Source organism: Prionailurus bengalensis, chromosome D1 (genome assembly GCF_016509475.1).
Source record: "Prionailurus bengalensis isolate Pbe53 chromosome D1, Fcat_Pben_1.1_paternal_pri, whole genome shotgun sequence".
NCBI lineage: Eukaryota > Metazoa > Chordata > Mammalia > Carnivora > Felidae > Prionailurus > Prionailurus bengalensis.
The window spans coordinates 89,567,960-89,582,587 of record NC_057346.1 but is presented as its reverse complement, the minus strand read 5'-3'; the positions used below and the strand labels follow the sequence as shown (position 1 = coordinate 89,582,587).

Genomic DNA, 14,628 nt, shown 5'->3' with positions numbered 1-14,628 from the left:
TTTCAGGTAACTCTGGCAGCCAACGGAAAGTCAGCCGACGGCGGTGTTGAGGAAGAACCTTGGAAGCGTGAAAAATAAGGATATGACTCTCAGCAAATTCTTGAATAAACTCCCCAGCTTATCTTATGGTAAAAGAGAGTTCAAAACAAGCTTTCTTTAAAAAGAAAAAAAGATGCATTTATTTCTGTGTTTACTTAATCCGTTAGCCGAGGCTTCGAGGATCTGTTGTGAGTCAGTGATAGGCACGGTGCTGTGTGTTTGCCAAGTCATGCTTCGTAACCGTCTCGTTTTCTCACCCGTGTTATTGTTTGGATGGATGCTGCTGGAGGAACCAGTTGGAACTGAACGCGCGTTCTTGCCGGCTTCCCTTTTCTCTCTAAATGCAGAGCCGTGGGTGCTCTTTTCCCCGGGGGATACGACTAAAGCAATGTGGTGCACTCCGGGGATTTGGGATGACGAGCAGACACTCAGCGTGTGATCCCGTCAAGTGTTTTTCATGCTTCCGCTTCATTACGCGCAAGAGATTCTGTTAGAAGCCTCTAGAAGTTAATTCTCTCGAAATGTCTTGTAGAGTTTGCCCATGTGTTGATTAAAAGCAAATACCTGCCTTAGGGAACTCTGATGATCTAGCTTATATATATATATATATATACACACACATATATATATATATATATATATACACACACACACACACACACTCTTGAAACGAAGTATTTCATAGAAAATTCTAGTGGGCACTGTGCTCCTCGCGACAATTGATCACGGAACCCGCTGAGTTTCTGCTCCACCCTTACCTAGTCTGTGGCAATAGTTATTGACATTTCAAAGTATGTTTCATAATTTGCTCCAAACTTGATAATGGATTAGGATGTAATTTGCACATAGCCGCTGTATATATTGACAAAAGAGAGCACAGCCAACACAGACTTGAACCAGATTCAAATAATCCAATTTGTTTGGGTTTGGTTTGCATTCACCTGACATAGTGAAATCAAGTGAGATTATTTGGTTTATGCTTTCCTTTCTTTGCTTCAGCCCTCAAATACTTGTTTGGGTTTCTAACCAAAAAAAAAAAAAAAAGGCATTTTTAATCCCCAAATTATTTCAGTTATAGTCTCATTAACCTGGAAGACCTAATCACTTTACTCTCCTCACACATGGAGGACAGTTATGTTGGCTATGCCTCTTTTAACACCACCTCTTGGTGAAAGCAAAACACTGTCATTGATCGAATGTGTAGAAAGCTTTTGGTACTATTCTCTCAAAGCACATAAAACCAGGTATAGGGCACAGTTGAAAGCAGGGTCCGTCTTCCTCCCTAGTCTTCTCTGTAGCAAGGAACAGAAAACAAGCATGGGCAAATCCCTATAAAGGTGACACTCCTGTGGCAAAGTCAAGGCAGCCTTGAGCCCTGAAATGGGAGCAAATGATGACTCCTTCCAGCTTCACAGATGGAATCTTTTCAAGGCTGTCACAGTTTGAGGGAGTCAGTAATCCAAGTGGATTAGCACAGTGCCTTGTATGCCACAGGCACCCAATGACTCCGGATGAGAGATCGTGCAAGCTAAATCTGTTGATGTCGCTACTATCATTTTCCCGTTGAATACCTCACAGTGTTTTCCTAAGGTTGCTGGCTTTGGGAGTTTGCTGGGAACTTGAACATGAATCACTGAGAAATAAAGTACACTTGACTAACTCTGAAGAGTGTGTAGAAGCTGGGTCCACACGTAGGAATCGGGTGGTCATCAGAGGCCAGCAGATGGGTGCTGGGGTATACGTGAGTAGTCGTAGAGTTCAAATTCTTTGGGGAGAAGGGGTGTAGAGAATCCCATACGCTTTATTGCCTATTCCTGATGACTTTTCTTTTCCAAACCAGACACCTTTGGAACATACAAGAGACGTGAGCTTCCCATTGCTTTTGTCCCTGAAACCCTTGTTATTTTTGGATAAGGATCACTATTGAGCAGTATTAAGCAGCTTTTTACCTTTAAAAAAAAATTGCCATTGGTTCTTCATTTTCATTAGATGGACAGTTGACTGGGTGGCCAAGGACGTGCTGAAATGTAGTAGTGGAAAATGCATCCTTTAGAGCAGGTATTGTGGGTCAAGGGGACAGTTCCTGGGTTTAGCTATGAGACTGTTATGGCTTGTCTTTAAGTGGTGCTCCCGAGAGCTTTTTTATGGCGAAGAGAAGGATCTAGGCAAGGCAGCGAGGAGTTTGTGGGTTTTGCTGTTTAAGGCCAGGTTAGCACTCGTACGCGCTGACATGTTTCCCGAAAGAGTGGTCTCAGGATTGTCTTCCCAAGACTCTGCCTAAATGTCTTCCTGCCTTGCTTTGTCGTCAGCATTTTCCTCCTTATCCTATGAATACATAAGGGGACAATGATTCAGAAGAAACAAGGTGTATGCTTAACAAAGCAGGTTTTTCTGGTTTTAGACTACATGTAATAAATTTCATGAGAATATGCTTAGGAAATCACATTCATCTGGAAATTCGACACATCACATTAAAAATGAATAATCTGTCAAGTTCAGGACTAACCTGAACATCCAGGATGTATGTAGAGCTGACGTACGACTGTGTTCTCTATTTGTTTAGGTCTCATTCATTCTTCTTATGCCATGCCCATTTGGGCTTTGCTTGCCCATCATGTGTGCCATGAACAGAACAAACAGATCCAGAGTATACCTCCAAGACACTTTTTCTAAATCAGATCTGTATAATCTGTCAGTTACATGCATAGATTTATATTAATAGGTTCAACACAGATATAAATGCTTCTAACAGTCCATTAATATTTGATGATGCATAAAAGTTATATGCAGACACAGCAGGCCAGAACCATACGCTCATCCTATGAGGTCAGTAAGTCAGGGCTTCGGCAACGCCATTTTGTTACAGACCCATTCACTCTTCTTAGGAATCCGCGATATTTTGAGAGCAAACCAACTAACCAGACTTTTATCTTCCCCTTTACGATTTTTGCCCACTGGGAAACCCAAGTAGAATCATCATGTACTTACTAACTACAATGCAAAGAGCCAAATCCAGTCAGCAAGAAGAATGGCTTATCTCTCAAGGTGGGATCTTTGAGGATGTGCCTCCCATATAGAGTATCAAAGAATCAAGGCAATCGTGTAGATTATGTAGATCTTCAATATGGACTTCAAGTAATAAGATCTGAACCAAGTAGATGTCAGATTCAATTATTCACTTCCTGTTGTGTGTGGAAACACAGTCTAGGGTCTCATTGCCTGCAGAAGTTACCTCGTCCGTAAAAGACAAGTGTGTGCTTCTCCCCTGCAACTGCTGGTCAGCTGATTTGCTTCTCCCCTGCAACTACTCGTCAGCAGAAAGAAAGGGTATCCCAATGCCTAGCTCCTGGATTTAGACTGGTGGAAACTGACAAAGGCTTCAGGGAAATTCAATTTGTGGGGAGATGTATTCCTGGTAGGAGATGTCAGGAATCCCAATGCCTGGTTGATTAGAGGGCCTCGGGTTATTGCCAACCTTGCATGGGGAAAGTGGGTCATTTGGCAGTGTGTCTCATCAAGAAACCCTTTTGGAGTTGGGTAACTCCTCTGCCAGGTTTCTGAAAAGAAACCCAATCCTGCCATGTTTTTGCAACTGTCCCGCTTCCTTTAGTTTTTAGTACAATATTTTACTTTTGTCAGGATTACGGGTTCTGTCTGTGCTGTATTTCCCCCAGGAAATACAGCAGTAAGTCCAAACAGGTACGCACATGCTCAGAGAGAATTCTTCCATAGTTCAGACTCTTGAGGAGCAGGTCTTTGTAGCCCTTGCTTGGCTTTATGGCTAAAAGTGCTCAGCAGTTACACCCAGTGGACGTGGCTCTTCTGTGCTGCTTTCTAATTCTTAGGGCCATATAGTTGGTTTTACTTTCCTTATTCTCCAAATAAACTCATTCCAAGCCAAGCAAATGGACCAATGATAGATTTTTTTCAGTTGTCGTAATACTTGCTCTTGGAATATTTGGGTCACGATAAGTGTACTCTTAACCCCCATCACCTGTTTCACACACACCCCATCTCCCCTCTAGTGACCACAGGTCTGTTCTCTATATTCAAAATTCTGGGTTTTTTTTTTGTTTGTTTTTTGGGTTCTTTTTTTGTCTGTCTCTCTTTTTTTTCTTCATTTGTTTCTTAAATTTGACATACGAGTGAAATCCTATGGTATTTGTCTTTCTCTGACTTATTTCACTTAGCATTATACTCTCTCTGAGAACATAAAAAGATTAAGCAAAGAGCCTGAAGAAATTCTGAAGTGAGAGTTTTGTAAATCTAGTTGTCAGAGATCAATGGTCTCCGTATCTCTGGTGCCCTCTGGTTAAAACCTAGGATAAGGGCCGTTGAGGGCCACCCCAGGCAGGTGCCCTATCGGCAGACTGTTCGCCTTAGGTGGAGCAAGTCCAAAGCTTCTCATGCAACAGTAGCTTATGGTTTTCCCAAAAGGAAAACCCGAGGCCCCACCCTTCCTCCTCCTTTCTTATTCCACCTGCCATCGTTGCTGCTTAAGAGACAAGTGGAAGACCACATGTGTCAGTGCAAGAGTTGGCTTTAGAAAAGATGGCACGGCATCTTATTTGGACACTATCCCGTTGCATGGCATAACACAACAAATTCAGGTAATGACATAAGGATGATGAGAAATGACCCAATTGGGTACAGGAAACATTTGACTTGGATGGTGCCAGTTTGTAGCTGTATAACTTACACAAGTCACTTTATGCCCAAACCTCATTCCTTCCCATGTGTAAAGTGAAGGGGTCGGCTTAAGTGATTAAAACCCTCTCCCAGTCCTGAGAATCCGTGATATTATGATCTCTCCTTTAATTTCTTATTTTATTAGAGGCTTACTACTATAAAATACGACTTAACGTGTCATTTAAGTCGGAGTGGCCCACGATGGTGAATCATCACTTTGGATCTTTTTTCATCCCCCTGGGGGGATATTAAACTCAAGCCTCTCTCTTCATTTGATGTTTTACAACAAGCTTGGAAGCTGGCCATATTAATCCACAGTTTGTGTTTTGGGATGCCAACAGACATCCTTTTACAAAACTGCCCTTTGCCTAACTCACTGTCTTCGTAGAAGCAGCGATCGAGCTCAGAGGGAACTGCTGCTTGGCCAAGGGGCAGGGTGCGTCCATAGCTTCACTCAAGGCCTTAGATCATTCCTGCTGTAGCAACAGAGCCCCTTGCAAACACCCCAAACACACGGTTTTCTCCAAACCGTCCTAATTGCCAACCCAGTATGGGAACTGGGGAGGCTTTGGCAAGTAAACTTGAACACTTTTATGAAATTTGGTGCAAGATTTACAGAATAACAGCAACCATCTGTCACTATCTTCCCTCTCTGCCTGTATGCAGTCACGCGCAGCCAAGCACAGGCTGAGCCTGGGCCAAGTCCTTTCTCTGGAGAGATAAGCAGGGATATTTGAATTCACTTTCAAATTATCCCCCTGGTTCGTTTTTATCGTGGGCACCACATAGAAGCTCTGTCTCACAAGAGTGGAGCTGGGCTGGTTACCATTGCCCTCATCAATACCTCAGGAATTTCTAAGGTAGATAAAATGCATGGTCTGTCTGCAAGGTGCGTGCCACCAGCCGTGGCCTTTCAACACCCTCTCGCACTTTCTGGTACTGCTTGCAATGGGCCGCTGCCTTGATCCTCGCTCTGTGTCCAGACTTCTGCTAAATATGGAGTAGGTTTGGTATTGAATGTGCTGTGAGCACCTTTATTGCCAGAGAAGACTTCAGCTCTTTAGATTTGAGGAGCCATGATGTAAGACCGGGGCTGAAAGGACGGGGTTAAGTTTTCTGTGTTTGTTTGCTTTTTACGTGCAGAAGACCGGATTGCGAGAGCAGCCAGGAAAAGGCTATTTCTTAACTGACCCAAATAAGAACCTAGAAAAGTGAGAGACGCCCTCACGTTCTTCTTTCATTCACTCAAATTATATCCTGAATAATTACCGATGAGGTTTTTGTTTTTTTTTCCTGTGTCCAGCCTTGCTTCACCTTCCTACCTCCAAACCAAGTATCCATTTTTATATTTTTATTCTTCTGATTGTTATACGGGGGCCCTTTTGTGCCGAGACTAAAGCTGATACCGAAACAGACCCCACTGCTTTGCAGAGTCGACACATGGCCTGGAGCATGGGTAATGACAGGTCCCCAGTTTCTCCAGAGGCACCCCCAACCCCTGGGTGAGTGTTGGAGCATACCAGCTGACTGTTATCCTTGTCATCGTTCCCCATGGAGACCGGGGATGACGAAGTCAGAGCCTTGCTCCTTCTGGGGCTCCGTTTCTCCCCATGGCAACCATTCAGCCTGCCTAGAAATGGCTGTTGCCTTTGGTAGGAGAGAAATGCACACACTAGCCAAGGAAGTTGGTCTAGCACAACTCAGGTTTCTCCTCCATGGAGCGAATCCTCTGAGATGTGTGATCAGAAAGCTGGCACTCTGGTTGCTTAATACTCCGGGAGAGCAATTTTCCTTACTAGGAACTCAACGTTGGGCATCCAGATCCTTCCACAAATCACCTTAACTTCCTCTCTTCTTCCTCCCCTTTGGGAAACCTCAGCATTGCATATTCCCATGTTGCACAACACAGATCAGATTATCTGGTCGCTATAGAGATTTGTATATAAAAGACTACTTTTGTGAGGATTTTTGTATATTGTTTTTCTATTTGTTTTCTACGGCTTAAGGAGAGAGCTGGCAAACTGTGAATCTAATTTGATCTTGCTGCCAGCAGATATATTTTGGCTTCCTGGTAAGAATCGATGTTACCAGGGACAATACACTGCCCCCTGATCAGTATTCCACCCCCCACCCCCGCCCACTCACAAATTCCTCCAGCCCGATCTCACATTCTTTTTTAAACAAATCCCTGGGCTTCTTTGTTATTATTTATAAAGAGCATGAGCAAATGTATTTATAGACCTGGATATTATATGTTTACTATTGATTTAGCCTTTCATAATGTTACAGGTTTGTATCTACTCTTCATAAATCGTAAAGAACTCAGTGTAGACTGAATTAATCTATTTAGTATCTGTAATTTTGCAGACAGATATTTTCTTATGGTATTTTCTATATGACCACATATGTAGAATTATAACTAATTAGAGCGCAAGAAGTTTCTACAGCAATTTAGAGCTATCGCTTGTTTCCTGAGCATAAAGCCGCATTCGAAAAATTTAAGAATCCAATCCTTTGCCATGCGATGAGCAAAATGACCATAAAGGACAGGGAATCACTTAAGTCTGTGAGCTGATTAAGATATGCATTCACCCAATTAGTCTTTTTAACTTGAGGAATGGTGCTAACTCCTTATTTTTGACACCAGACCTCATTTTTTCCGGCTAAGCGTTCAAATTTTGCAACAGCAAGAAGATGAAAAACAAGGTGATAATAGGGGGACCGTTTCTATATCGGAACCTCCCCTGCCTTCCCAATTAGGTGCATCGGCTTCGGAAACCCTTGAATAGCAGAGCTGGAGGGCAAGTGCTCGGAAGCAAATCGAGAGAGATTTGTTGCGGTTCCTTCTTGCCAAGCAAACCGGAAGTAAATGTCACGTGGTTATGTGACTTGAGCACAACGCTTTCAGAAAAAACGTTGTCAGTACCAACTACGAAGCAATAATAACTCTTACCGCTGGGGCTGGAGGTGGGGGCTTAGAGTCCTACTGAAATTGTTGAGAAGCAGCCCAGGTAGATTCTGTCCTCAGGTGGATATGTAATTTCCCCAAAAGGCAAATCAGTAGCCACTGCAAAGACAAGGGGGGGGGGTCTTCCTTCTGCCAAACACACCTTCTGATACGTGTGTAGGGCTAGTATTTTTGCCACGTTTAAAAAACAAAATAGTTACATAGAACGTGTACTGGTGTGTATTTAAAACGGTTCCTCATTAAGCAAACAGATTAGATGTGCCCTCAACTGGCAACGATTGTACCTGTGATTTTCCAGTACGGATAGCTGTTCAAAGCATGAAGTTCTTGTGTGTATACAGTAACGCTTGGTTCGCGCATGAAAATCAGTGCCTATGCACTTTGTGTAGCTATAATGTAGGTCTCCATGTGTAATTTCAGTGAAATGGTGTATAGATGTATTTTAATTTAATGTAAATGTTATTTTTGGCTCTTCATCTAAATGCAGTAGACATGTGGACTGGTGTTTTGAAAACCCTTCTTTTCCTTCTTAGATGCCCAGTGAATCACTTCTCCTCTTTTTAAATGTGATTTAGGGATATGTATCAGCGAAGAGCTTAGCTGTGAATCTTTTGTACCAATGATTGAAAGTCTAGGGGTCCAGCATCTTTGTAAATACGCCATTCAGAGCAAGGGGGGGCTGGAGGTGTGCCATGATCCTTAGTGAAAGGTCATCTGACTTCTGTATAATGCATGGTGAATGCAGCTGTGGAACTTTGGATTATCTAGGCTTAGGTAGGTTTAGAAGGACACTTAGCTATAGCCCTCCTTTGCTTGGCGGATTGGACTCAGAGAGACAAAAGGTTAGTCTGCGTATGTGCATGCTAACGTCATGTCCTTAGGTAAAGGTCTGCCTCCCTGGTTGCCAAATACTGATCATGATGCTCATGACTTAAAGGTTCTGAAGAGCCTTGTCCCCCTTGGTTTCTTGAGTCAGGGTTACGGAAAGGGCATTCACTGGCTAACCTCCATGCAGGTGAAACCCCACAAAAGCACAGTCCTGGTAGCAAACTGCACAGTTGTCCGTTGAAAGAGCACCAGAGGCACAGAAGCGGTCAGGGCACAGCTTTGAGGTTGCAGACAGGCAACTGATGAAGCACAGATCCCACATATGTGACGGGAGTGTGACCTCTACCTAAACATGCTCTGTGTGCATGTTTTCAGTGATGGAGATGAACTAATACAAATATACACTTGCCTCCTAAAACACACATTCTGTCTAATTACCACCAAATGGAATGCTCTGGAGTCGATAGTTCCTATAACCCCTTTCTTCTCTGCAAGGACAGAGAAAAATGGCCATGTGCAGTTGGGGACACTGGGTGTCCCTCTCTTTTCACAAAAGGAGTGAAGCCTAAGCAATCCCAGGAGGGCACAAAGCACATGAATTTTCAGTGGCTTCTCCAATGATTGGAGGAAGGGGATATATATATATATATACATATATATATATATACACACACACACACATATGGTGGAACAGGCACGTTTTTCCTTGAACATGTGGCTTCTTCAACTCCACGTCAGATTTAGGTTGGAAGCCTTGCTGAAGGAAAGCTGGGCCTTTAGGCAGGATTTCCTCCGGAGATGCTTGTGTGTCCAGAATGAAAGATAATTGTTTCCCTCACATTCACAATCCCCATTGGTCTAAAGTCATGTAGCATAGAGCGTCAGTAGCACGTAGTGTTTAAGGACTAATGAATGAAAAAAGATAAAAATGTCAACTAATTTGGGGGTTGTTTCTTAAAGATGGTACTAGGAGATGCCTTGTTGGCAAAGCACATTTTGGGTAGCTGAGATATTTTGTTTTCACCTCTAGCTCTCTAAGCTTTCTTACCACGTGGACTGATTACTGTAACATTTCATGTGTAAAATATATACTGGAAGTGATCTGTGAATCCAACATTTCACTAAGTGTTTTAACTCTTGTGTACATATCTCCCATCAATAAATGTGGATTCCAATTTCTCTTGCTTGTTGCCTCTCCTTCACTTCCCAGTTTAAACTCGTATTGGTTCCATAGGAGGGGTTCCTTTTGGAGAAATTGTCCCAGTGTTCCTTTTGGAGAAAATGTGGATTCAAAACTAAAGTGTCCAAATGAATACTTTCCAGGAAGCTGAGCCTTACAGCGGAGTCATGTCTTACCTGAGGTAGTGAGTTGGACGGCAATGGTATATAATCCAAGTTTTCCCAGTGAATTAGTCAATATGGGCTATTTCCCAAGTCTCAGGGCTTAAAACAAGGTTTATTTCTTAGTCATGTAGAATGCCCATCACAAGTTGTCTAGGGGACTCTGCCGTGCACCATCTTCACTGAGGGAGTCTGAGAAAGACTTGATCTCCAGGCTTCTGCAGTTGCCAACGCAGGAGAAAGGGAACATGGCCGATGTTACACTGAGTCTTAAAGCTTCTTCCCAAATGCTATGTACCTCACTTCTGTTCATATTTCAAAGGCCCGAGCAAGTCATATGGCTCTGCCTAACTTCAAGGGGGCAGGGAAGTGCAGCCTTACCAGGTGCCCAGGAAGAAAACTGGAAATGCTTGGTGAATAGCCATAAAGAATCCTTACATCATGCACAAAGGATAGTATACAAGCATACAGTCTTTCAATAAGTCAACACTGCAAGTTTTTCTCTAGCATTGGAAAAACCATTGCTATGGAGGTAAGTAGCAAGCTTTTGACAGTCAGACTGTAGAAATTAAATGTATGGTCTTCAAAAGTAGGATCACACTCAGCGTGATGAGAGTCTCACCCAGGAAAAGGTATGTGTACAGGAATGGAGACCCACCAACAGAATGGCAGGTTCTCTTTTGACACCCCAGGGCACCCACATACTGAATAAAATGGCTTAGATGAATTACCCTCTCTCATTCTTTTTGGGGATGAAAGGAAGCAAATATTTTATTTTGAATAAGTAAAATCGATATTGATACACCACAATTCTTTTTATGAATGTCAGCAGTTTATTTAAACACCTGGTAAAAATGGACGTTTCAACATACACTTTTCCTTCTTCCCTGGGAGTCAAGTATATATCACATCACATCCATATTCAAAATTGTATTAAAATCTTATTTCCAGAATGTATGCTGGTCAGTAAATTTCTGGGCTGCCATTTTGTTGTAAGATAGCAAACAGCCCCAAAACACAGCTGAAGTACACATAACACTTTAGTATGGATGCAATTTGGTTGGTCCTTCAAAAAAAGGACACAGCCAGGGAGAAACTTGACGTTGCTTATTCAGGTAGTATGATCCCCATGTTCTGATTTCTTACCCTTTCTTCTGGAGCAGAGGTGTTTAATCCATCCATTGACATTGTGAAAGCCCGTTGCTTTTACTTACCATGGCAAAAAAACAAAAACAAAAACAAAAACAACCCATATATAATTATCATATATTATGTACAAATCGCATATTATATGTAATTATAATTAATAATTATTATAATTACAATAATAATAGCTATTATTCCTTTAGGGGTAAGAATGAAAGGAGGAATTATGGACTGAGGGTTACAAGACATGAGTTCTGATCTCCATGTAGTCACTGAAGTGTCGATTAGATGTGGCCAAGTCCCTTTGCAGTTTGGAAGTAATTTTGGCATCTGTAAAATTAGGGCGTTGGATTAGGCAATTTCTAAACTTCTGAACTCTGAAATTTACCTATCATCCAGGTAAGTCATCATGTATGTAACTTATACCGGAGTTATAATGCCACCTGCATCGAAGCACACAAAGCCATTACCCCGTGCAAGAACATCACCAATAATTGCCCTTGGCCTTGGTGCTCCTTCTTACCCCAGTCATCCGCTTTGCCTCCCAGAGGAAATGCTCCTAGGAATTTTATCATTCCCCTGCTTTTAGAAAATGGTTTTATCTCACAGGTATGCGTGCCTAAGCAAGCTTTGCTTATTTTGAGCTTTATAAAAAGGACTACACGTAGGCTTTTTGAACATGTCTCTTTGTTACCTAATGTTGTATTTCTAATGTGTTGTTACAAGTGGCGATGGTTCATTCATCGTCACTGCTGTAGAACAATACAGTATGTAAAATATGCCACATTTTGGTTTATTCACTTTCCTGCCAGTGGACATTTGCCTCATTTCCAGTTTTGTTTCTGTGTCAAACAGGGCTGCTATGAACATTCTTGTATGTGTCTCCTGGGTGCATAACCTAGGAGGCTTTGACGTTTAAAAAATTTTTTTTAATGTTTATTTTTGAGAGAGAGAGAGAGAGAGAGAGAACATGAGTGCGGGAGGGGCAGAGAGACGGAGACACAGAATCTGAAGCAGGCTCCAGGCTCTGAGCTGCCAGCACAGAGCCCGATGCGGGGCTCGAACCCACGCACTGTGAGATCACGACCTGAGCTGAAGTTGGCTGTTTAACCAACTGAGCCACCCAGGCACCCCTGACATTTTGACATATATGCTCCTAGATACAATTAAAAAAAAAAAAAAGCGTGTGTGTGTGTGCGTGCGTGTGCGTGTGTGTGTGATTGGAAAGTACCTATTCGTATCTTTTCTTTGTCCATGGCTCCTTCAGTGGGCCCTCATGTGGACCACTACTGAAACCCCTGATAATCCGCACACCGCTGGCTGTTTAATGAAGCCCATCTCTCTAGCGGGAAGACTGAGGCAAATGAAACCGGAGCATTTTTCGGAAGGGAATTTCGGTTGAAAGCTGAGGCGTTCTTTCCTCAGACTCACACCACACGGCCTCTGAACACGGCTCCGATGGCAGCCAGACAGGACCCACTGAGTCTTGTCTCTTCCTGACGCATAAGGCTCTAGGCCCCTCTCCCTCCACCCAGCAGGCCGTGTGCTATGATGCGGACAGTTGTCTGACAAAAGACGTTCCAGGAAGTCACAAGAAAACTCTCCACCTACTCCCAGAACCACTAGCAGCCCCTTTAGCTACTGCAGGAGGATTACAGTACCGTAAAGGGCAGTGGCTCTGAAAAGGATGAGCTGTGTGGCTGTCACCTGAGGCACCGAACCCCCGGGGCACCTCTTCTTCCAGGCACAGAGACATAAACAGGAAGCCAGGACCCTGTGTTTCAAAGATTCACAGGTGACAGAGGGTTCAAGCACCTCCAGGGAAGCTTTCGTGAGGACAGGAAGGCATGGGTGGAGATGCCCACATACTTGACATGGGCTGTGCAAGAATAGAAGAATGTGGAGTCCCTGGAAAAAATGCAAATTTTGTAGCTTCATACTTTTCTTCCTGGTATTTTTTAAAGTTCAGTTCATTCACCCACCCACTGAGGCAGTGAGAGGCCATATTTAAGTCCTGTGTCATTGTAAGGAAGACTGAACCTGGGAGTCAGCCTTAAATTCAGGAGCATTGGTTGGGTCCACACCACTTGTCCAAAAACCGTATAAAGAGAGGAAAATCATCCAATGTGAATACTGTTCTCGCTCTCAAACATTGAAAAGCAACGACTTTAAATGCTTACGAATTCCAGAAATCAGACATATAAATCATTATTGTGACCTCCCCCCACCCCCCGCTCCCTCTTTATCAGGTCAGAATGAATACACAAAACCCTGAAATCTATTTTTGTTGGTGACTTGGGGTAATCAGATGTTAGCCTTCCAAATATTGTCTGGAAAAATCTAGGGGCCTCCAGTTAAGGAAAAAAAGGGCAAATACGGAACAGCAGTCGTCTGTGGTAGACTCTTTTTGTTGCACGACCTGGTTCTCCCAGAATTCTCCGACGGCCTCTGTCACTTCTCAGACGTGTTCCAAGCCTGGGTAACATACTGCTCACAGAGGACGGGGCCCCAGAATTTCCACACTGCCTTCATCTGAGTGAAAAGTTCAGCTGGAACACAGTGTCCCTTCTCTGGTTGCTCCTCTGCTCATCCCAAACCTTCCTCTCATCTTGGCGAAGAGGATAGAGATCATGCCAGACTATAAGGCCAGAAAGGTCCTTGGAGGGGGACTATTGGAAGTATAGTCCTGCCTTTTTGCAGATGAGGGAAATGACATCCTAACGGAAAATGAACTAGGGGTGACACAATGGCAAACCGAAGTTAAACCCTGGTTCTGTATCTCTTCTAGCTATGGACCAATGGATTGTAAGGGTTCAGTCAATGAAAGCTATCACCATCACTCACCATCATCATCATCATCAGGATGGCCACCCTTAACATTATCAATAACAACTTCTTAGTGACTAAGCTATACAAAGTTGATGCTTCCTCTTTCCCAGTCTGGCCTCTTTCCCAACCATGTCATATGGACATAAGCGTATAACCCAGAACTCAGAGCTGGTCTTCCACAAATCTGAGCTTTTTTCATAGACCACGTCCTCTCTGACCCCAGCCGTTACTCCTTTCTTCAGCCTTTTCTGCCAGAGGGAAAGAGAGCTCTAGGGGGGGTCCTCCACACAAGCAGTCCAATGTCACCTCAGCTTGCAACTCATTGATCCGAAGTAGCCACGTGGTCCCCCTGCGGCTTCAAGGGAGAACGAAATGCAATCCCACTTCCTTTCTCAGGATGGACGAGATCCAGAAGCATGTGCGCTAATAAATTACCATAGTCCACGTCCCTGCTCAGCCAATATTTGGTGCACCCTGTTTGACAAATGCAAGAGATTATTCTCTATTTACTCCTAGAGAAGCTTTGTGGACATCACGAGCCTGTCCTATCTTATGTTCCAGATGGCCCTCTAATACTTTCTTCTATTACTTACCAAAGCTGTGATTCTTGGCCATGGGGAAACACACTAGATTTCTTCAGGGAAAGGAAGTGAGTCTCAGCCTGGCTAAAGTGGCCTCTCACCAGGATGGGAGGCCGAGTTGGCTCTTCCAAATGGGAAACAGGACATCCAAGAACAAATCATTTCTTTCTTCACTGGAGAAGCCCCTTGGGGAGTCCTTAGCTCACA

The 14,628-nt window shown here is 43.4% G+C and overlaps 1 protein-coding gene across 2 annotated transcripts in view; it reads left to right on the top strand.

Annotated features, from left to right (window-relative positions):
* SLC1A2 (solute carrier family 1 member 2) overlaps positions 1–9,703 on the top strand; it is a 146,764-nt gene extending 137,061 nt beyond the window's left edge. For both annotated transcript variants that reach the window (XR_006297452.1, XM_043580961.1), the window contains exon 11: positions 7–9,703. Coding sequence is in view for 1 of the 2 variants with exons in the window: in XM_043580961.1 (XP_043436896.1) it covers positions 7–78 (72 nt within the window). In the remaining variant the exon portion in view is untranslated. The remainder of the gene's footprint in view (positions 1–6) is intronic.
* Positions 9,704–14,628: the final 4,925 nt, after the last annotated feature.